This window comes from Oreochromis aureus, linkage group 20 (assembly GCF_013358895.1).
Source record: "Oreochromis aureus strain Israel breed Guangdong linkage group 20, ZZ_aureus, whole genome shotgun sequence".
In the NCBI taxonomy this organism is placed as follows: domain Eukaryota; kingdom Metazoa; phylum Chordata; class Actinopteri; order Cichliformes; family Cichlidae; genus Oreochromis; species Oreochromis aureus.
This window is the reverse complement of record NC_052961.1, coordinates 14,144,801-14,167,815: the sequence shown is the minus strand read 5'-3', so window position 1 is coordinate 14,167,815 and position 23,015 is coordinate 14,144,801. Positions and strand designations below refer to the sequence as shown.

Genomic DNA, 23,015 nt, shown 5'->3' with positions numbered 1-23,015 from the left:
AACTCAAGCTGCACTCTCTTATCCTCCCTCCTGGCATTGGTTTATCTTTTATTCCCAGCTGTCACTCTCTCTGTCTCTCCTTTTCATGTCTTTACACTTTGATAGCGTGCCTGAAAAACATGACTTTCTTTTCCACGTCGCCTCCTCTCCGGTCATGTGTGTCCCTTTCTTGCATGATAAGTGTTTCATCTCCATCTCTCTCTCTTCCTGCCCAGCTACAGAGCCTCCACACTTTCACACCCCCTTCCCAGCACCCCGCCCTCTTCCATACCGCTCGGGCCCTGGCAGAAACTCACACTCCCCTGTCTCATAGCCTCCACCCCCCTTATACTCCTACCAGCCCCGCGCACTGACGACAGAGAGGAAGAAAGAGAAAAAGAAAGGGCTCCATTTGACTGTCAAAGATTGCAGACTGCCACTTAGTACTGACCATGCACGCCTACCATCTATAGGAAACTGCTATCACAAGGCAACGAAATGAGAACGTCTGTAAGTGGCAGAGAGCTACAAGCTGTAGCAGATGGCAGTTTTGAGTTGTCTCTGTCTTTTAAAGGAGCCTTTTAGGGAGTACTGGGGACTGGTGAGGAGATCTGCTAATGTTTGGAGTACATCTTCTTACAAGTGCTGGCCAGCATGTGGTGTTTGCAGTGTAATTCAGAGAAGACCCAGTCACTGTTGGAGCTGGAGCTGAATGGCTGGTAAGAGTAATAGGAGAGTGTAAACTGTGCTTGTTTTAGTGTGTGTGTGTGTGTGTGTTGTCATTGAATGAGGATACACCTGGCTGCTAACCCTCATAAGCCTGTGTTTAATAAACACAGGAGAGGAAGAGAGCTGCTGTGAGTTCGAATCATTCACCGTATTCCAGGACTCCGTTTATAATTTCACACAATCGGCTTATAATGACGGCAGTAATGTAAAGCTTTGCACTTTAAATGACTGAATTTTCAAGTGTTGTCTGCATTTCCAGCTTTGACTCCATTCTAATTAAAAACAGATCATGCCCTCCCTGTGCGTCATTGTATGCATGTGCTATCATAATATGTTTAGTCTTACTGTACAGAATCCATCTGAGTTGGATTGTTCCCCCTCCGCTCCGTTGAAGGGCATTCCTGTGGTGTGTCGTGGCCCTCCCACTTACTTGGCCGCGACTGTGTGCTTTTTCATAGCTCTATCTTCAAGGGCAGGTGCTGAGCGTAGTGCCGGAGGACAGCTTAATTATTCATCACTGAAAGATAATGACAGTGGCTCAGTTGTTGTTGTTTTTGTTGTTGCTGAATCTTGACATGAGGGGGGAGGATGGATGATCAGACAGAACGAGGACTGTTAGTTACTACGTGAGAGTAATATTGACTTTAGATTTCCAGTGGCATGTACAAACCATCAAATTACTTATACTGGCAGTGGCATATGTTTCAGTTTGCTACTATATACTTTTTTTCATTCCATTATTGTGTGGAAATTAAGTGGCACCTGTTGAATGATTGCATACCTGTAATCAGCAAGCTTGATGCAAATAGAAAGAAACTTGAAGAGTGTCCTCCACCAACGCAATACCCAATTCAGCTTACTTATCAAAAGGCTCTGCCTCAGCTCTCTCCTTGGCAGAGAAATGAAAAGCTGCTTTTCCGGTATTAATAAGATAATTACTGTTGCTAATTATCCTCAATTGGCTATAGTTGTAGTTCTCAAAACAAAGGAAAAATGTGCTTGTTTTCTTGGGTATAGCTATTTAATACCCTTGGTTCTGATAACATTAGATGCCAAATGGCAGTCTGAGATATATAAAGACAGTCAGATCCTAAAACTCTCATTCTGAATGATACAACTTACAGTAGTTGACAGCCACGAGGCTTATGAGACTCCAGTTGACTGTATACTGTCTGCTGCAAACTGTCAGGAGCATTACTGTCAGTCTGCTGGCCAGAGCAGCGTTCCAGCTCGTAGCTTTGTCCAACTGTAAATTCCCAACTCGCTCCTGTGTGTTTTTTAGAGCAGCTAAAAAAGTAATTCATTTGTCCAATTATTGGTACTGAAACGACACATACATCTGAGTGTTTTCTGGCAATTTGAGCTTTTAATGCTGGGCTTCATCATTATGTCTTTGTGTGGTCTGTGAGACCTTTTACCTGAAAAGTTTATTCCATCACATCTGTGTGCAGTGAGATCTGGTGTGTGCATCTGTATTTATGAGCTCTCTGAGTTGCTTTCAAAAGAGGGAAAACATCTGCTTTTGTTGTGCTTGGAGCGCATGCTGTCACTGCATGTGGGTGTGCGGTGCGATATGGAAGCGCTGTTTCGTTTTATTAGAAGGGTCATTTCACAGCCTCTGTTCAGATACGCACATAAAGAAATATATAAATAGTAAGGTCATACAAAGAAGCTACAGAACAAAATTCACTTCTTTTTTTTTAACAGATTTGACCTTCCTCTGTAACTTTACAGCTACTGTAATTTAATATATAACAATGTCTAGATTGTTCCTCAGCAACAATGTTTTCAAACATACATGAGTCTTTTCTCTGCACATGCTAACACTTTAAGAAACTCCCCCATGAGCTGGCTTGGTTTCAATGAAATCTCACTACATTACTTACATGTTTTTAAAGACAAAAGTGAGGCTTTGAATGCAATGCTAGTGGAAATATTTTTTCTATGGGTGTATCGCTTTAGTGTTTACAATTGAGTTATGCTTTAGTTTGGTAAGCTTCTCTGTGACGTTGCTTGGAAGTTGCGCTAGTTACACACTGCAGCGGTCTCTTCCTCTCTAACTCCAGCCTGTACTTCATTAGCCTTCTTCTATTCCCAGAACTCCTGTAGATGTGACTCCTCTTTTCCGGGATGGAGGAATGTTTCTCCCTCAGGTCCGACTGATGGAATGGGTTGAGGCCTGGGCAGGGGCCTCGGCCTGTTTGTTCAGGATGTGTTTGGAGGAAAGAGAGATTGTCGATTCTCCCCCCACCACCTCTCCAAATCCCTGGATCCTGTGGCTGAAAATCACTCCCAGCCGTGCTGACGTGCTTATCCATGCCTACATCAGAGCTCATGGGGGGGGGGGCTGCTCCTGGTGGATAAAAAGCCAGACGGAGGGACAGTCGGGGCTAATATTGTGAGATCATATTTCAAGACTTGTACAGTCACTATCAGGAAGTGGTGTGGGATGACATCACTGCTTCCCCCACCACTCAACAGTGGCTTCCACAATGCTCACATATTAAACATGTGAGACATTTTATACAAACATGTATAAAACATTCATTTCAAAGTCATTTGAAGCCACTTGTATCCACCGAATAATTAATATCTGACTCTGTAATAGTTCTCCCGCTCTTTTTCCCTTTTCCACCAACCATTTAGGCTTAAAATATCAGTGCAGCTCTTAAAATGCTGCACTCTCTTCTTATTCCCAGCTTTTTCCCTCCATCACTGGCAGCTGACCTCGCTCTGTAGAGTTTTCACTGACTTCTCTCGCAGTACAGCAGTATTTATTCTCACTCTCTTTCTTCCATTTACTTTCACTCAAACACTCTTTGGATTCTAGGTAAAAAGCAGTGTAGTTATTAACAAAATGTAATAAAGAAGCTGGCTCACAGGTCCCACCCGGGGATAATTACTACAGTGATAGTTTTAACTTTGGCTTTAATATGTTTTTAAATTATTATAATTATTATTTGTCTTTTTAGATGAGCACTGCTGTAGTTATTAACAGTGGCATACATTTTGTTTTCAATAATTTCAATTAAACTCAATTCTTATTCCCACAGTTTTACCATCTTATTAGCATAAATTGAAATTTATTTTGGTTCATAAATAATTACAGAAACAATTAGGCAAAACAATGAAAAGGCATTTATTCCCAACAAAGTGGTACAAAAGGAAAAAAAATATTTAAACTGCATTACATAATGATACCAAGACTTTAGTCATCCTAAGAGCTCTATCAGGTTACCGTTAGCAGGTAAATACTGAGACTAACATTCTAACATTTTCACATTAACAGTGCTAAGCTTATATAACATCTACTGGGTCTAATGAAGCAGATAAGACACGCAAAGTTGACCTGATAATGGTGCTAGATGAAAATTAGAAGGATCAGTAAAGTCATTAAGCTCACTGTGTGTACAAAATGTCATTGCAAGCAGCCCAAAAATGAAAATGAGTTGAGCCACCGACCAAAACTGGACATTGGTGCTAGTTTGGCTAAAAATGTTTCTAGACATTGATTACAAACCATAATTTTGGTTTTAAAAGAAAAATGAAGCCAAATGAACTAACAAAGTCTATGTCAAAGAAATGTCACATTTGTTAAATGCCCATTCCTCCTGAATAATGTCAATATTTTTTGGTTATAATATAAAAAATACTGCTATGTCCAAATCCCTTGTTTCATCATAACTTTAAGTCTTCATTTATCTCAAATGAAGAAATAAAAAAACAATGACTGCCACCTGTAATCACACAGTGACAGCACACACAGTGCAATTTTGAACTCCAGGGATGACAGCTTTGACAGATGGTTGGGAACTTTTATCCCACCTGCGATTATGCAATGAAGTATGATCTTGAATGTGTTTTGCTAGGTACTAGCGTTGTTCCAGCTATGTAAAGGGCAAGTCTGGCTCTGTCGCTGTGCACTGGTCCATACTAAAACACTATGTGTATTTTCTACCCTGAGGGGAGTCGGTAAGCATTTACTTAGCTTAAAGTTTCACTGCCTGACTGTGGGTTTGGCTGACCTTGAATGGCTCATCTCCACTCCCTTATAAGTTTACTGGCCATTTTACTAGATACATCTTGCTAATACTTGTTTGAAGCTCCTTTTGCCTTCAGAAATGCCTTAAATATTTGTGCCACAGATACAGCGAAGTGCTGAAGACAGCCTCAGAGATTTTCGTCCTTATTGACGTGTTAGCACCACATAGTTGCTGCAGAATTGTGAGCTGCAAAACCATGAAGTGGATCTCCTGTTCCACCACCATTCTCAAATGTGCTCTATTGGTTTAAGATTTAGTGGCGATGGAGGCCATTTGAGTACAGTGAACTCATTGTTATGTTTAAGAAACCAGCTTGAGATGATTTGAGCTTTGTGACGTGACACAATAAGCAGCCATCAAAGATGGGTACACTGTGGTCATAAAGGGATGGGCGTGATCAGCCCATTAGTCTGGTAAGCTGTGGTGATTTAACAATGTTCAGTTAAGAAAATATCCCCTACACAATTGCACCGTTGATACCAGTGTGAACCATTGATACAAGGAAGAATGGATCCATGCTTTCATGGTGTTAACACCCCTACCGTCTGAATGACCCTCAAACCAGGCACAATTTTTCCAACCATCTATTTTCTAGATTTGGTGAGGTCATGCAAAAGTCTCCTGACAGGAGAGTTGGCTGACAAGAATAATACCAGTGTGGTCATCTGGTGCTGTAGCCCATCTGCTTCAAGGTTTGCTGTGTAAGTTGTTCAGAGATGCCCATCTGCGTAACTTGGTTGTAATAAGTGGAAATTTTAGTTACTTTCCCCCTCCTGTCAGCTTGAAGCAGCCTGACCCTTGCTGGATAGTTTTTCCTTTTCAGACTGTTCTCTGTAAATCATAAAGATGGTTGAAAATCCCAGTAGATCAACATTTTATGAAATACTCAGACCAGCCTGTTCGGCACCAACAACCATCCCACGTTCAAAGTCACTTAAATCCCCTTTCTTCCTCATTGTGATACTTAGTTTGAAATTCAAGAGGTTATCTTGGCAGTGTCTGCATGCCTAAACATATTAAGTTGCTTCTACATGATTGGCTGATTAGACGTTTGTAAATGGGTGTACCTAAGAAAGTGTGCTATGAGTGTGTTCTTTCCACTTGCATCCAAATGCCATCTTAGTTTGTGGAATTAGGCTGAGTATTTTCTGGATTGTGCTGGTTCTAACAATTATTAATGATGGTTTGGCAGCCAAGTGCAATCTGTTGTAATATTTCACTCTAAAGTCTTTAGCTGAAAAGCAGCAGTGCTTTTTTTTGGGGGGGGGATGTTGTTCTCCAAAGCATTTGTGTTGATCTGAAAACTAAGGTGCCTGAAGCCTTTGCAAACATCCAGAGTGACTCATATGTTAATCACTAATAATGACTTGCCTTAAGCCTTGCAAGTGTAGTTATTGCAATTTCGAAAACATTTTCAATTTCTGTTGCACTTTCTCTGTTAATCACAAATCTAGGGACATCAAAAGACATGCTGTGGGTCGTAAATCCAGTTCAAATTTCCTAAATGACAAGTATAAACTCAGCTGAGGCAGATATTACATGTGAGCCTCGCTGTCTTTTATTAACCATAAAATCCTCATGCTGAGTGGGGTTGCTCGGAAGTCACAAAAAGGGTTTACACTTACATTACAGTACATTTGCTATCTGAACTCTTGAACCAAATTCAGTTCCACTTTTTCACTTGTGCGGTTTGCTGTGTTTGACAGGCTGTTGCCGAATGTTGATTTCAGACAGTCCAATAAAGGAAGTAGATGTGTACGCTGCATGGGTGTGTCGAGTCGCAGTTCAAACACATTAGGCTGCCAGTGAACTGTGCATTAATCGTATCAGAGGAGAAGGGAAGAAATGTTAGTTGGTGCGATGATAGTTACAGAGCGGGTCGGCACCTCTGAAAGGCATTTCTGTTTTTTGACTGAGGGATCACTAAAGTTATATTTACTCACTCTTCTCCAAACTGGACTTTGTAACGACAATTGGAACAGAGTGTCGTCGCTACTGCGAATATGATGTAATTCTCCTGGGCCACTGATTGGCCCCTGAGCTGACATAAACCTGGATTTCCTGGAGGATTCGGTGTACTCTGGACTTCATTTGACAGAAAGAATGGTGGACAAGATATGGAGGAAGAGTTGGCATTTTATTGAAAATAGACGGTCTTTTCGTAAGAGGCAGACCTCTAGTGTGGTAGAATGTAAGAGTGAGTGAGTAATCGCTTGTTTTTTGTTCCTTTCTCAGTATTTGTAAAGGAAGCAATTGCACAAGGAGTGTGTCACTGCAAATGTATTTTATTTTAGGAGCGGTGATGTGGCTTTCGTGTCTCCTAAATGTGGTACAGCAAAAACTATGACACACTAGTAATTTCTTCTGCGATATCTATTAGTATCAGACAGCTTTGAATTTAATTAAGTGTGGTTTATGCAGTATGTCAGGATCGCATTCACACCCATGCTATTGTGCAATACCATATTTCTAATACCATACTTAATTGTATATAATGGATACTTAACTTAAGCTACTCTTTGTTCAGGCATTTTGGGATTGTACTAACCTGATAATATTTAAATCCAGTACTGCCTCAGAGATTTTTCTTTCCTTCTACCGTTTCTAATCATCCATCCATCTCTTTCCTGTCATTGCAGTGTGGAAGGGGATGCACGGCCCAGTGATAGTGGCCCTACCTTGGATGGGGGAGCCAGCTATGGCCAGGGTCCCGTGACCCACGGCTCAGCCATCAGCCCCGACCGATTTGACAGCCCACTTTACAGCCACGGGGTCCAGCCTGGGCCTCAGAGGCCCCGACGACCCAAGCTCCAGCACTCACAGTCCATCCTCCGTAAGCAGGCTGAGGAGGAGGCCATCAAGCGGTCCCGATCGCTCTCTGAGAGCTATGAGCTCTCTGCTGACCTCCAGGATAAACAGGTAACAGACTGTTTTTGACAGAATTTCAAAGAGTCACATGATATGTGTTTTGAAAAATCATATATTTTGAATCTTTTCTTGTCAGAAAGCTAGCTGTATAAAGAGACTTTGTTAGCTTTTAACAGGAAATTATCAGTGACATCCACGATGATGACTTTATAGACCATCTGCAGCTAAGAAAACCAATTAAGTATCCCATGAGTCTTACAGTTAATTTACTTGTGTTTTTGTTAGGTGGAGATGCTAGAGCGCAAATATGGTGGACGATTCATAACTCGACATGCAGCTCGAACCATTCAGACGGCGTTCCGCCAGTATCAGATGAACAAGAACTTTGAACGTCTCAGGAGTTCTATGTCAGAGAACCGTATGTCCAGACGCATTGTACTTTCTAACATGAGGATGCAGCTCTCATTTGAGGGCCCCGAAAAAGTCCACAGCTCATACTTCGAGGGGAGGCAGGTGTCCATGACGGAGGACGGCACCCCGCTGTCCATGGTGCAGTCTGAATGCGGAGATATAGAGGTTCACCAGCAGGCCAACATGGCACACCCTCCACCGCAGGGTGACCTTACAGATGCCATCACAGAGCTGGAGGACGCCTTTTCAAGACAAGTCAAGTCTCTGGCTGAGTCGATAGATGATGCTCTGAACTGTCGCAGCCTTCAGGGGGATGAGGGTCCTGACCCAGAGGCTATCGGCTGCTCCGAGAGACAGGGGGATGTGCAGTATCAGGTGAAGTCCCACCATAGGGCAGCTGGACGGATGCGCGATGAAACGATGGCGTCTTATAGCGATGTTACTCTGTTCATCGATGAGGAGGACATGTCCCCTTCTATTGCCTTGTCCAGGTCAGGGGACCAGCCCTCTAGCACAGAGTCAGACTTACGGTTGCGGTCAGTTAACTCCTCCCAAGAATACTGGCCTATTGACCCCAAAGATGAGGGTCGTGACACAGACACAAGCTGCCGCAGCACTCCTTCTCTAGAGTGCCAAGAGCAGCGTCTTAGAATGGACCATCTTCCTCTGTTGACCATAGAACCTCCTAGCGATAGCTCCGCAGAGCTCAGCGACCGGTCAGAGCGGAGCACTGTCAAACGGCCACCTGTGTATGAACCTCACGGCCACATTGTAACATCGTCCCAAGCAAGCCCCAAACACATTTCCCATGGGCCCCCACCACGGGCTCCCTCCCGTGACGACGACGCGCCTCTTCGCCACCGCCACAGACAGTTAGAAAGCCACTTAGCTATCAACGGCTCAGCTAACAGACAGAGCAAGTCAGAGTCCGATTTCTCCGATGGGGACAATGACAGCATCAATAGCACATCAAACTCAAATGACACCATTAACTGCAGCTCTGAGTCCTCATCAAGAGACAGCCTGCGAGAGCAGACCCTAAGTAAGCAGACCTACCACAAAGAGACTCGCAACAGCTGGGATTCGCCCATATTCAGCAATGATGTTATCCGCAAGCGACACTACCGCATTGGCCTGAATCTCTTCAACAAGTAGGTACTCTGCTCTGCTGGAGCACGTGCTTGACCTGCGTTTGTAGTGAAGGCCAAAAACGCATATTGCTGCCATCACAGATGTCTCTTGTGAACTTCATAAATTTTGATCCTTCGTAGTTTTTTTTTTTTTAAGTTAAAAAAATCATTAAAAAATGAATTTTATTAGGAATAAAAATAAAAAAAATATTTTTAAAAGAAAAATGGAATAGAAAATATAATAAACCCACTCAACATGATGAAACTCATATTGAAAAGAACAAACTGTAAAACCTCTATTTGTGTTTGACAAACAGCAGTTCTATTGTTTGCCTAGTAAGACTGATAAAACTAAATTGCACCATCACTGCTTTAATATTTCCAGAGATATATTTCTTTCTTAATGAAAGACTTTCACTCAGCCGTATTGCTTAGATTTTATCTGACGTAATTACAAGACAATAAGATTAGAGGTTTGAAGTGTGTGTGTTTGTTTTCAGGTCTGTGTTTAAAATTTTGGGTAATAACAGTAATATAGATGAATTTTCTGTGAGCTCAAGATTAAGCAGCAGCATATTCTTCACCCAGTTTAAAAATGTACCAGCATCTGTCCAGGAATTAAAAACAAACCATCCGGGGACATGTTGAATTTTTCAGGAAGCCAGAAAAGGGCATTCAGTATCTTACTGAGAGAGGATTCATCCCTGACACGCCAGTCGGAGTGGCCCACTTCCTGCTGCAGAGAAAGGGGCTAAGCAGGCAGATGATTGGAGAATTTCTTGGCAATCGACAGAAGCAGTTCAACAGAGATGTCTTGGAGTAAGTATCGCCACAGGAATGATCAAAAAAATAATAAAAAATATTGTTATTACTGACAGCAACATGATCCAAAGCATACTTAGTTTTATTATTTTAAAAAGGAGTACGGTACATATCAAAACAGTTAAGCAATTGCTCAGAGGATTTAGTAGACGAAGATCCCACAGTCTATAAGAGTGACTTACAGCACCAATATGACAAGAATTCACTGACATATCCTCCATGATAGAATCTGGGCCAAACCATCCCTGTTGAGCTACCAGTGAATGAGGGATGAGCACAAAAACTGTGGCAGTCTGTGTTTTGATGTATTTGCCTTTTTTCTCTTCATCCCTCTCCTCACGTACCAGCTGTGTGGTAGACGAAATGGACTTCCAGGGCATGGAGCTCGACGAAGCCCTCAGGAAATTTCAGAACCACATCCGCGTCCAGGGTGAAGCGCAGAAGGTGGAGCGGCTCATTGAGGCTTTCAGGTTGGGGTTTTATGCCGTATATGTAAAAAAACTGCAATATCCAACTTTTTTTTTTTGAGAAAGTTTAGTGACCCGATCCTCCTACTGAAAATGGATTTATTTACTATAATCATTAAACAGAGCTGATTCTTAACGACCCCTGTGTATTTCATATAGTCAAGTGCAGTAAAACATTAGCATTAGTGTTCATAACACTGAAAGCATTTTAATAAACATCATCGGTCTTCCTCACAGCTGTGTCGTCTGCATAATTATTGGTTCATAAAGAGAACCCATTTACTTCTGTTTTCTTCAGGCGGTGTTGAAACCATTTCCTCACTACGCGCTCTGACTCGCTTGTATCGAGTTTAGAGTCTGAGTTTTGCTCTTCCTTAACATTACTTAATGCTCCCGTTTTCTATTTTTAGCCAGCGCTACTGCATCTGTAACCCCACAGTAGTGCGGCAGTTTAGGAACCCTGACACCATCTTCATCCTAGCCTTTGCAATCATCCTCCTCAACACTGACATGTACAGCCCCAACGTCAAGCCAGAGAGGAAGATGAAGCTGGAGGACTTTATCAAGAACTTAAGAGGTAACAGAAAACTGTTATTATGAAATACATGAGAAGGCATTATATATAGACCTTAATGGAGCAATATGTAAAAATAAATTAAACCTTTCACCACAGAGGGGCAGAGTAGGTGACCAACCCTTACAATTTGAATCCTCTTTGCTTTATTAATATCTTCTCTCACTATCCTGACCTTTAAAAAGAAAAAAAAATCCTTTTATTGTTGTTCTAATCCTTGAGGTGTATGTGTATGTTGACTTTCAGGTGTGGATGATGGAGAGGACATACCCCGGGAGACTCTGGTCGGCATATACGAGAGGATTCGTAAACGAGAGCTCAAAACCAACGAAGACCACGTCTCGCAGGTGCAGAAGGTTGAGAAGCTCATTGTGGGAAAGAAACCAGTAAGTAATGTGTTTTTTAATCTTTCTGTCAAGGTCACAAAATATTAGTTAGATTTCTTATTTTTCATTTTTATTACAAGCCAAGACATCACAGTCCAGGGCATATCTTTTTCCCTCTCCTACGTAGCTTATTTCAAAAGAGGAACGCTAAGATGTAGAAAAGTCTTCGGACACACACTGGTGATTTCAACACACACACGGCCTACGTGAAATGTGGCACACTGCTGCAGTCTGATGAGAAATAGGCACATCCTGCCATTTAAGCACAATATAGTATCAAAGTAGATTTAGTGGGGAAAGTAATTGCTATCCTTGAGCAGAGCAAAATCAATTTTGTTTAACTGACTGGCATAAGTTGCATTGCTTTAATCCGTTGAGTCAATAGTTATTAGTCTGTTTTTCTCTTTCCATACATACTGGATCAAAGTTATTATCAGATTTTGTTCTCCCATTAGTCCATTCCCTTGTAGGTAGCTGGAGACAGCCTCTCCGCAGTATTCTGCATGCAATACTGTTTCTGCCATGTGTGAAGGTTAAAGGTGTGATTAACTTACCCTCAGGGAGAGGCTTGTCTGGCATGGATGACTTTGTTTTAGTCGGTTTTCAGATGAATGGAGTCTGTTCTGCTCTGCCAGTAATAATTGAATGTATTGAAAAATGATTCCTTGTCACCATTTAGCTGCATAATTAAGGAGGACACGTAGTAAAACAGTTTAACATAAAAGCCATGCTGGAAATCCTCTCTATAATAATCACGTCCACTAGTGCTGGCACAGGATCTGTATTCATTCCAGCATCGTTATTGATTCGTACAAATCTGAAGACTTTTGCACCAAACCAATAAGGTGCATGGATTTTCATAGGCATTATAATGGGCAAACTGTTAACAAGGGCAAATCCTTCTTAAGAAGGGAATATATATAATTATTTTTTTAAGTTATAAGAAGCATTAGTGCAAATAATCCCAACATATTAACTGCACCTAACATCTTCTCTGTCCTCTCTTTTTAGATTGGATCCCTCCACCATGGCCTGGGATGTGTAAGTAGATTATCTGTAAATCAAATGATCATTTATTATTCTTTGTTTCACTTTGCGTCTCTGTCTCTGTAGTGATTCCTCCACATCATGCAGTTACTTTTTAAGTCAGCTTTCCAAGAGTGGCAACAACTTTTCCCAGAGACATTACACTGGTTGGTGAGAGATGGACAGTTGGTGTTTTACGCTGGTGGCAGAATCAAAAGACATAAATTTTTGAGTGGCGCTAAGCTGCAGCGTTTACAAATTCTGTGCTCAGCAGGGTGTATATCACTGCTGTGTGCTTGTCACATCAATCCTTAAGGAATGAGCTATGCTAAGCTGACTTAGCACTAGTAGTGCATTCATTTGAGTGCCACGTATACTAGCGTTTTATATATGTAAGGCCACCTAAGTTTTCATCATTGCGCACAGTAACCTAAGTATTTAAAAAAAACGACAACAAAAAACCCAGCCTATCACCTGTTGCTGTCAAGTTATTGAATATTCTCAAAGAGAACACCTATTGGATCAGTCTACACAGTGTGCATTTGTACGACTGTTGGATTGATGGCTCATTACTCTTTCTCGGCATTTTGTGGGACTTGCTACAGGAAAATAAATCACTAGACTTTGAATTCAAAAAGAAAATCCAGCAGCAGCATTCAGTGGCGGTCAGTTTTCCCTGTGAAAAGGGTGGAGAATCCAAAACATCAGGTGGTTTTGTTATGCTAGCATGACTTCATTTGCATCCTAGCTACTGCCAACAAGAATGTGTGGGGGAGGGTTGGAGAAGACTTGATCATGGTTGCTTAAAACATGCTCCACAGCTGTGTCACCTGTCAAACTGATGCGAAAGTCCAAAGAAGCTTTCATATAAGAATAATTTTACAGGAAGAAATGTGAAATTCTTGAATCTTAAATTTCTTAAACATGTAATTAAAGTAAGTAAAGTAAAATGTTATTTATATATCACCTTTTAAGACAAAGATCACAAAGCACTTCACAAAGAAATACCAAGACATTTAAAACAAAACAGACAAAAAGTCTTCGATATACAATTCTTACATATACCTTTTTTTCCAAAATAATGACATTTATAACAAACTAAAACATTTTATTTCTACAGTGGCTTTCGAAAACAGGATTGGTTCACAATATTTTCCAGAATGCTACCATAAATTTCCATTATGCCTTATGAAACATGCAAAAAATTAATATTAGGAGAATAAGAGCCACATTATTCATGAAAGGCAGTTCAGTTCAATTTAATACAGGTTTATTTGTATAGCCCCTAAATCACAACAGTTGCCTCAAGACGAACACTAAAACTTTATAAAGAGTGTATGGGTGTATATTTATAAGCTATTCACTGACTTAACATAGTCACATACCAGTACGAAAAAACTCCGTTTTTTAAATTTAATATGCATTTAATATTCCTGTTAAATCTTATGTAAGGATCTCTTATGTGTGCCATGTTTACTTAAGAGCATAATTATCTGCTTAATAATAAGTGTTTGTCTTTTTTATTGTAAAATGTAAAAGGTTTTTTCGGAAAGGATACATCTGTGATTCCTTGCTCTTGGCTCCTTCAGAAGCTTCCTCTCTCCTTGTAAATTGGAGCGGTTAAGGAGTTTGAAGATCTTCCCTAATGGCAGAGGTTAACAATTTCTAGGTCACTGGAGGAAATAGGAAGTGAGGAGGCATAAGTTGGCATAATGAAAAGTGCCCAAGGGAGGAATAAATTAGTCATCTCTTGGCCATACCTTTTTCAAATTTGCAGATGGAGAATAACTTCTGTTCCTTGTTACCCAATGGACTGAGGCCATAATTACCTCTAAAGTGTTGTGCTGTTTTCCTCTGCCTTGTAGGTGTTATCGCTGCCGCATCGTAGACTGGTGTGTTACTGCCGTCTGTTTGAAGTGCCAGATCCAAACAAGCTCCAGAAGCTAGGCCTGCATCAGCGGGAGATCTTCCTGTTCAACGACCTCCTGGTGGTAAATGTCGCCCTGTCCTCTCCCTTCCGCCTCCCCTCTCCTGTCCAAACCGTCCTTACAGGGTTATTTTTGTATAATTTCAGGTAACCAAGATTTTCCAGAAAAAGAAGAATTCTGTGACGTACAGCTTCAGACAGTCCTTCTCTCTATATGGGATGCAAGTCATGCTGTTTGAAAATCAGTGTAAGTTGCACTGAGAGTTTCCATTTATTATATTCCGTGCAGCATGCTAGCTGACAGTGTTTACATCACACATTTTGACGTTGCACATTAACACTGGCAGCTGGAATGGGAAGTCGAACCAAATGAGCTGCGACGTTGTTTATACTCTCCAAAACTTCAGACAGAATTCACACGATGGGTTTCGCCTCAGTTTTGATCAATGAACCTTTTGTAAATGACTCTCTCTCTTTCTCTCTCTCTGTTTCCCATTGCCCCAGATTATCCAAATGGAATCAGACTTACATCAGCGATACCAGGTGCAGACATCAAAGTGCTTATCAACTTTAATGCGCCCAACCCCCAGGACCGCAAGAAGTTTACAGATGACCTACGAGAGTCCATTGCTGAGGTCCAGGAAATGGAGAAATACAGAATAGAGTGTGAGCTGACCGTTTTCCCTCCCAACCCACCCCCACACACCCTCGTTACTCTGTCTGCTTCAGGCTGTGTAAAGTAGAAACAGAGCATGGGTCTCATTACTCAAATGCAGCAGATTTCAAGAGAGAATGTTTACAAAGTTCACAGGATGGTTACCAGAAGGGGCGGCAGATTATTGTGGACATTAAAGCAGTTTCCATTTTTACATACAAGAGCAGGATGTTGAAAATTAAGCATATCAATACTGCACACCTCATAAATCTCAGACAGCAAAGGGTGGCTTAATACGTAACAGAAAAAAATGCATTCCATGGCCAAAGTGAGATGTAAAACCGCTGCCACTTACCTCAGTCTTTCCCTGGCTTTTTTTTTTTTTTTTAATAATATTACAGCTGAGCTGGAGAAGCAGAAGGGGGTAGTGAGGCCCAGCATGTCGCAGAGCTCTGGCCTGAAGAAGGAAGCAGGCAACGGGAACATGAACCGGGCCAGTCTGGATGATAGCTACGCCATGGGTGAGGGCCTGAAGAGGAGCGCCCTCAGCAGCTCCCTTAGAGATCTCTCCGAAGCAGGTATAGCCAAAACATCTTTGCTTTTACTAGCTGGGAGAAGTACACTCCTTCTGTCATCCACATCTTTATGATGATATCAAGGGGATAAAAATAGCAAAATGTTGTTTCACAGCACCATACCTCCTTCTTCCCTTTAAATCCATAATCTAACACCCCCTCCCTCCCCCCTCCCCCATGACTGGATGGTTTGGTCTGGACGGTGTTTCCTGTCAGTGTTGAACCTCTTTTGTACTCAGCATACTTTGTTTTAGAGAGACCTCAACTTTCCACAGCTCAAAGACTGAAAACGGACCTGTTTAAGAAGAGGTTTAGCAATGCAGATTTTTCTTTTCACTGACTGATGAAACCGACAGGCAGGTGTCACCCCTGTTCATTTGGATGACTTATTATGAACAGTTTTTTTTCCCCATTTGTGTTTTCATCATCACTTTCTTTCCCGTTATTTAGCACTTTTGCATTTGTTTAATCCAAAGACATTCCTTACAATCTGTTCCGTTTTAATCAGCAATCATGTCTCATTTCCTCATCTGTATGTTTATAAACAACACCATTCTTAAGCAGCAACGAGATGAAGACTTAGTTTCTGTCTTGGTGTTAAGAATCACTTCATACCCATGAATATCAGTGTTTAACACAGCTGCTGTGTCTCTGAAGCAAGAATACATTTCATTCATTACAGATAACAGCTATGTGAAGTTATCAGGTGATTAACTTGATAAGAAAATGAAATCCAGTCGGGGGTCTGCCTCACTTGTTGGTAATACGATATGCTTTGTTCTTATGATCACTACCTGAATGGGAAATGATAGATCAGACAGTGAAGGAGTCTGTAGAAGTAGTCCATCTGCTCTCCTGTCTCCTTTGTCTTTTCAGTGCAGGACGTGGCATGTTAGTGGGGTCACTTTGGTTAAGTGTTTTTTATTTTGTTTTGTTTTTTCCTTTCCTGCCATGTGACATTTCATGTGTATTTACTGTGTTCTGCCCATACACATCAGGTATTCTCCTGTTTATGTGTAATTATTGGTCATATATCATTGGCTGAGTGTGCCTAACGATGGCAAAAGTGCTCTGTCCACCTTCAGACCTTTATATGCCTGTACATTCCATGTGCAGCAACCACTGTATTGCTTTTGATGTCTCCTCTGTGACTGTCACCGAGACTGGCTTTCTTGCCGACACTGACCTGGATGAAAATCTACATCTTGCGACAACATTAAAAATAAGTTGTCGAATTTCATGGAGGAAAAAAAAAAAAAAAAAAAAAAAATCTGGGAAAATTCTGGTGAAGCATCAGTCCTGTTTGAGGTTTTTAGAAATAGCGGCTGTGTTTTGGCTTGACTGTGGACATTTTTCCTTGGTCTGTCAAGACTCGATGGTCATGGAGTCTGTATTTATTGAGATTTCTGATAATACATTCAAACATCTTTAGGTATTGCTTTACTCAGCCTCCGTAGTGCGATTTAAGAACAAAATAGCTCAAATTTGAACCTGAGTGAAGATGTGCCTTCCCCATAAAGAAAACCACAGTACCACCTGTCAACCACCACCTTCTCAGACCTGAATGCCCTCCCCCCTACCTGCCCATATTTGGATCTTACTCACAGTCACAATCCACTGCACTGCCCCCTATGGGACTGGTGGGCGGCCTAAACGTGTGTAGTCGATCCAGAAGTGCTGTCGATCTCTAATCTCTGGTATTGCATGTCTCGGGCAGGCAAGCGTGGGCGTCGCAGCAGTGCAGGATCACTAGACAGCAATGTGGAAGTAAGTTGGAAGCAGCTGGTATCCAAGCTATTCTCTATGTGATGATGTGCACTGTGAAACACTCCACTTTATTTTTGGTCTTACACCTTCTTTGCTTCATAGACTCAGTCCATTTGTTTGGATCATTTATTTTTCTTCCTGGGATGCCTTATAACCTGCTTGCCTCAGTTAGTGTGCATGCGTGGGTTGCCTGCCTCTGATCCTGCCCCTTTTTTTGGAAGCCAGAGAATCTCCCTGATTTGGTCATGTTATATGACCAATATACACTTTACCTTCAAACAAGCATGACTCTACTAATGCCTCCTCTGAACCCTCCCCTTGTCGCCTGTCTCTGTCTTTCATTCAATCACATCCAAGAGGTTTTCATTTGGTTCTTCTCTTTGGCAGGGTCGTAGCTCTGAAAGACACTAGGAAACTGTACACCCTCTCCAACCTCTCTCCCTGTCTGGGTCTTTCTGTTTTTCTCTTATCCACAACCTCTCTTAAATGATGTAAGTTTCAGGGAGGAATGTAGCCTTCCTAGCCAGGGGTCTAGCAATGGGTTTCACATGGACTTAGAAAAATGTGGATTTCATTCATTCATATTTCACTCATTTCATGTGTCCATGAGTTCATGTGTCCGGTTGTAGTCTTGGACCCTGTAAATTTCATTCTGCTTTCAAAGGCATCTTGTGGTCTCTCTCCAGTCTTAGATGAAGCATGTGCCAAGGGAAAAGCCTTTTTAGGAGAGTCACACCTGGATATCGAGTAGTGTTGGACCCAAAACATGGGGAAAAGTGTCCAGGCCTGTTGAGAAGTCTGCACATGAGCGCTTAGTTCCTCCTGCCTTCTGTCTTCTAGATGAATGCTACTGTGTGGATGACGAGTTTGCCTGCCCCACCCTCTGCATGTGGAAACTATGCCTCCATTGATTATAACACGTTGCATGTGTGACTCTTAGAGGGGTTGGCACATTGACTACAGTGAAGAAGATTTTTTTTTCTTAACTTCCTTAATGTAATGATCTATATTCCTTACAGTATTTATGTAATTTCTCTTGTTGCAGATTTACTGTATGTCAAGGCAGTTAGTTCCCTTACAGCAAAACTTTTTTTGGATTTAAGCTCCCTTCATCGTGAGGTCTTTTTCCCAAGCTAAAATTTTCCTAGTGTTGGTGCTGCCTCTCATGAAAACATTTTTGGTTTCTCATTTGCATGTCCTATAACATTTTGCTACTTGTTTATCTGAAAAAAAGAAAACTGTGAATTCATCCTGCTGGTGCCTTGTAGCTATAATTTAGTGTAGGTGTTCTGCAGTAGCGCAGTGTCTCACAGACGCGCTGTTACCTTGTTTTTTTTCCCTCCTGCAGGGGTCCATCATTAGCAGTCCACACACACGAAGGAGAGCCAACACGCCTCGTGAGAGCGTGCCCCGCGGCCATCCGTCCATCCCCAACTCAGCATCGACTTCCATCCTCGGGTCGCTCTTTGGCAGCAAGCGAGGGAAACCGCCGTCTCAGAGCCACCCTCCTTTCCCCCAACCTGGTCACCCCACTCTCATATCGCACAAGCCCCACCCGACCAACCTGCATCACACGGCGCAGGTGGTGCACACAGTGCAGACCCAACACCACGGCCACCATCCCCAGTACTGCCCGCAGAATCCCCCGCCTTACCACCACCACCACCACTACCACCCCCCACCTCACACGCAGTACCACCAGCACCCAGCCTACTCCTCACATGCACACCAACACGGCCATTCGCAGCACGGCCATTACAGCCAGCATTCCCACCACACCTCGCACTCGCAGCACTCTCACCACCACAGTCAGCAAGTGGGTTCGGCGCCTGGCGGACCCAAACCCAAACACAGTGGCATCAGCACCGTAGTGTGATGCTCCTAACTCAGAGAGGAGAAGCAAGGAGGGAACTTATTGAAGAAGGGACATTTGCTTACACCAAAGGGACTGACAGCATAACTCTATGGCCTGTCCACTGTGTTTCTGCTGCTGTGATGGAAACCAATCACATGCAGCCACCTTTTTTCACTTCCAGGTCCAATAAATATATGCAGGATGGATATTGGACTCAAATCTTCCACTAAGGGCCTTTACTAGTTTGCCTGATCAGGGACTTTGGTCCCATCGGGGTTTTGGGTGTGCTGGGTATGGGTGGGGTTCTGCACAGGAAGATGCTCTTTGTTTTCTACAAACACCACCCGGCCGTGACAGCTGAGGAGAAAATAGGCTTTCTCACCAAGGTTCTCCCTGCTGCTCCATTCCCTCTATAACCTGTCTTACCTTCACGTAACCACGGGGAAAAGATGGCCTGAGACAAAAACTCAGCTGACTGTTTTCTCTGTCGCAATGACATAATTTGTCATGCTCAGCCTTTAGGAAGTCAGTTTTTCAAATCTTTGGTTTTGCGGATCCCAACATCATCTGAATGCTATTTGTTGTTGCCTCCTGTAGAGCTCATATGTAGTGAAAAACCTAGATGACTAAATTAAATCAAAGGACAGGTGAAGAACTTGACTGAGTCAGTCATAGTAGTTCTAGTGCTGTATTTACTGTAGATGACAGCTATATGTGTTGTCTCCTAGCTCTCATAAATAAATGTGCCAATTATTAATGCATAATCTATTTAGTCAAGACTTCATGTACAGTATATTGTGTGTAAAGTAATTTGTAAGATTATACTTACAATTATTATCAGCAAAAATGAACTTTATCAGTATTATACTGACTCTATGGTAACAGGATGTAGATCTGAAAGGAGTGAACTCCCATTTAGTCCGGCCGTTAATCTATTCTGGAATTTCTGCCTTTCCAAATGGATTAGAAAGAGTCTCTGGATGGCAGCTGTTGCATATGGGCCTCAAAATGCTGTGTAGTCACAGCTGAAGCCTCAAAGCAGACTTCACTTGTCAACTTTAGGAGCCGATAAAGTAGGTCGTTCGTTAGCTCTGCTTCCTTCTAATATTGTGGCTGCATAAGACGTAACGTAGTGAAGAATAACAGCGAAAAGGGCATTTCCAATGCCACGTGGCTCTGTTTCTGTTACAAAAGCAAAGTGCTGGACATGTTAAGTCTGTTGCCTTTAACATGTGCAACATCTGCCTCCTTGACTCTCAAAATCAGAAACATTTCTTAGCTCTTCTTTTTGCCTTGTTTAGAATATTTTTTTATTCACCAAGATTCGGTGAGTGAATAAAATCAGTTCTTACATAGTGAAGTATTTTTTCATCTTTTTTTCTATTATATGTGCAATATCTTTGTACTGATTTTGTACATTAAGAACAAGCAAGGTGTCCCTCCTATCTGTGCATTTTTCGTGTCGCGTCATTATTTATTTATTTCGGTTTTTTGACCCCTGTCAAGAGTCTTTTCTCAGTAAATTAATGTCTGGCTGTCCTCACGGTCTCATTAGAGGTACAGACTTGGAGTTCAGTGGAATGTCAAGTAAGTGATAATTTTGCATGTAATGTTGTTGATGTGAGGCTATCCTCTGCACATTGTATAACAAGTCAGTGTTACCATAGCAAGTTTAAGTGCAATCATGTTCAGAAAATGCAGACTTGTACTGAAAGTGGAGGTCTCTTATCTTGTTGTCCAGGAACAAGATTCAGGTGAAAAAAGAAAAATCTTTTTTTTTTTTTCATTCAAAAAAAAAAAAAAAAAAAAAATATATATATATATATATATATAATACTTACACAGTTCACAGTGGAAAGAAGAATGTGTGTATATATTTTAATAAAAGGGAATATACTTCTCCTTGGGCTGAACAGAAATATTTTGCTGGATAAGCACATTTGAAAGAACACTTTCATTTTTTTCAGGAAATGCAGTTACAATATACAAAAATGCAAACTGAAGAAACAAACTGGGTATATGTAAAGAATAACTTTCTACATTCTACAAATAAAAGTCTATTCTAGTGTGTAAATTAGTGACAGTAAACTGTTTGTCCCGATATTCAGGTTGTAAATGTATTTTAACATTCACGAAGAAAAACCATCGCCATAAGTCAGGCTTATTCTCACACGTTTGTACTCATGTGAATTAAGACGGACATATCACATACTGGACATTAATGATCAGCTGAATGTGTCGCTCCACTGATATCATATCTTTGCTATAACTCTGATATCTTGGGATGATTTGAAACTGTTTAATCTGTTTATTTTTTGGTGTGTGCTGGAGTTCTTCAAATGTCTACAGTCATTCTTTGCGAGAAAGTACCCCGGCAATGCACTGCATGGATCTGATGCATCATGTGTCCTATTCACTGTGAGCTAATGGGGGGAGACAAAAAAAAAAAAAAAGTTGGCCTATGAATTTTGACTTCTCCTTTGGTTTTGATTAGGTTGGAATTTTCAGATGTTGATGTGTTCTTGTTGTTCCATGTTAGCCTGGTAGTTACTAAAGCTCAGCATGCATTTCATCAACAAAGCCATTGTGTAAATTATAAACATGAAGAACATTGCACTTCCTTCGCTGAGGGCTTTCATTGTGTAAATATGGGATTTTGATGTGCAAACTGATGAGCTGCTTGGCTTAGAGGGTTTATCTTTATGAAGCTGTTAAGGGACCAAGACTGGGGCTTAAAGGAGATGTACATAATGTGTATATGATCAGTACTCTATTCTCAAGTTAAGATCAGGATGTATATACATCACCTCATGGATGGATATGAGGGGTGATATATGAACATATCGACTGTCTCTGCCTCCAGCAGTGGTGAACTGACATTTGCTGTAGAAATCAAAAACAGACTGTTAGGAAGTTTCCTGCCATTTACATCCAGCTCTCTTTCCATACGTACAACCCAGCGTACACACAGACAGATGACACACATCCTGCTGCAAGCTGTTCAGTCTGGCGTGAGACACATTTTAAAAAAAGGAGGAGAGAGGAATGGCCTCATTTATATGTGCATTCTGTTTGTACAGTGAGTAGTGAGTCAGTAAGACCCCAGTTATTGTAAAACTTCAACTGTGACAATGTTGAACGCAAAATAAACAAATATATGACTTATGGTACACGTGTGTCGTTTGATTTTTATTAACCATGGAGTCACAACAGTCTGTCTTTGGAAATCAGAAGGAAAGAGACTCTTTTCTTCCCCCTTTTTTTGGGCCGGGCATTTCACATTAGGGTCTTATCATTAGCCTCTCATATCTCCCAATTCCAGACTTTCCACTAGAGTTTAGGTGTTTCCACTAGAGGGCATGAATAAAAATGACATGAGATCTGAAAATCTGTGCCATGACACCACCTATGGGTGAAAAGTATACACAGTTCTCACGAGGACCGGCCTGTGAAAATGGTTGTGCCTACACTTACCTTTCAGCTTTAAACCAGTTTTGTAAATCTGTGAACATGACCTCCCCCCCTTTTATTTTTTTCTTGAATCAATGGTATTCAGCCTCACTGTCCATTCTGCTTTGTAGCTCAACATTTCCAGTGTTTTCTCCTTGGCCTCGAGCTCAAACAGTGTAAGGTTTCCCAAAATTTTCTTTCTAATCTTCACAAAGCTTTTCATGCTCAGAGCTGTAATTTGCTGCAAAATGCCCCCCCCCTGCCCTCAGCACCGCCGTGGACGTTAGTAATAAGCACTCTGTGGGAAAGTTTCAGATGGCCCCGCCACTATTTTAGTAGATAAACTCTTAT

The 23,015-nt window shown here is 41.6% G+C and overlaps 1 protein-coding gene across 6 annotated transcripts in view; it reads left to right on the top strand.

The window, feature by feature from the left end:
- LOC116331222 (IQ motif and SEC7 domain-containing protein 1-like) overlaps positions 1–22,384 on the top strand; it is a 97,131-nt gene extending 74,747 nt beyond the window's left edge. For 3 of the 6 annotated variants that reach the window (XM_031753825.2, XM_039603959.1, XM_039603960.1), the window contains 13 exons: positions 7,391–7,670; positions 7,905–9,181; positions 9,818–9,979; positions 10,330–10,452; positions 10,860–11,026; positions 11,270–11,409; positions 12,421–12,450; positions 14,301–14,426; positions 14,510–14,609; positions 14,867–15,028; positions 15,419–15,595; positions 17,310–17,359; positions 18,708–22,384. In XM_031753825.2, coding sequence (XP_031609685.2) covers positions 7,391–7,670; positions 7,905–9,181; positions 9,818–9,979; positions 10,330–10,452; positions 10,860–11,026; positions 11,270–11,409; positions 12,421–12,450; positions 14,301–14,426; positions 14,510–14,609; positions 14,867–15,028; positions 15,419–15,595; positions 17,310–17,359; positions 18,708–19,235 — 3,322 coding nt within the window. In that variant the 3' untranslated portion in view covers positions 19,236–22,384. Of the gene's footprint in view, positions 1–359; positions 699–6,555; positions 6,953–7,390; positions 7,671–7,904; positions 9,182–9,817; positions 9,980–10,329; positions 10,453–10,859; positions 11,027–11,269; positions 11,410–12,420; positions 12,451–14,300; positions 14,427–14,509; positions 14,610–14,866; positions 15,029–15,418; positions 15,596–17,309; positions 17,360–18,707 lie in introns of those variants that run through there. The other 3 variants (XM_031753827.2, XM_031753826.2, XM_031753828.2) reach the window with 3 other exon arrangements.
- Positions 22,385–23,015: the final 631 nt, after the last annotated feature.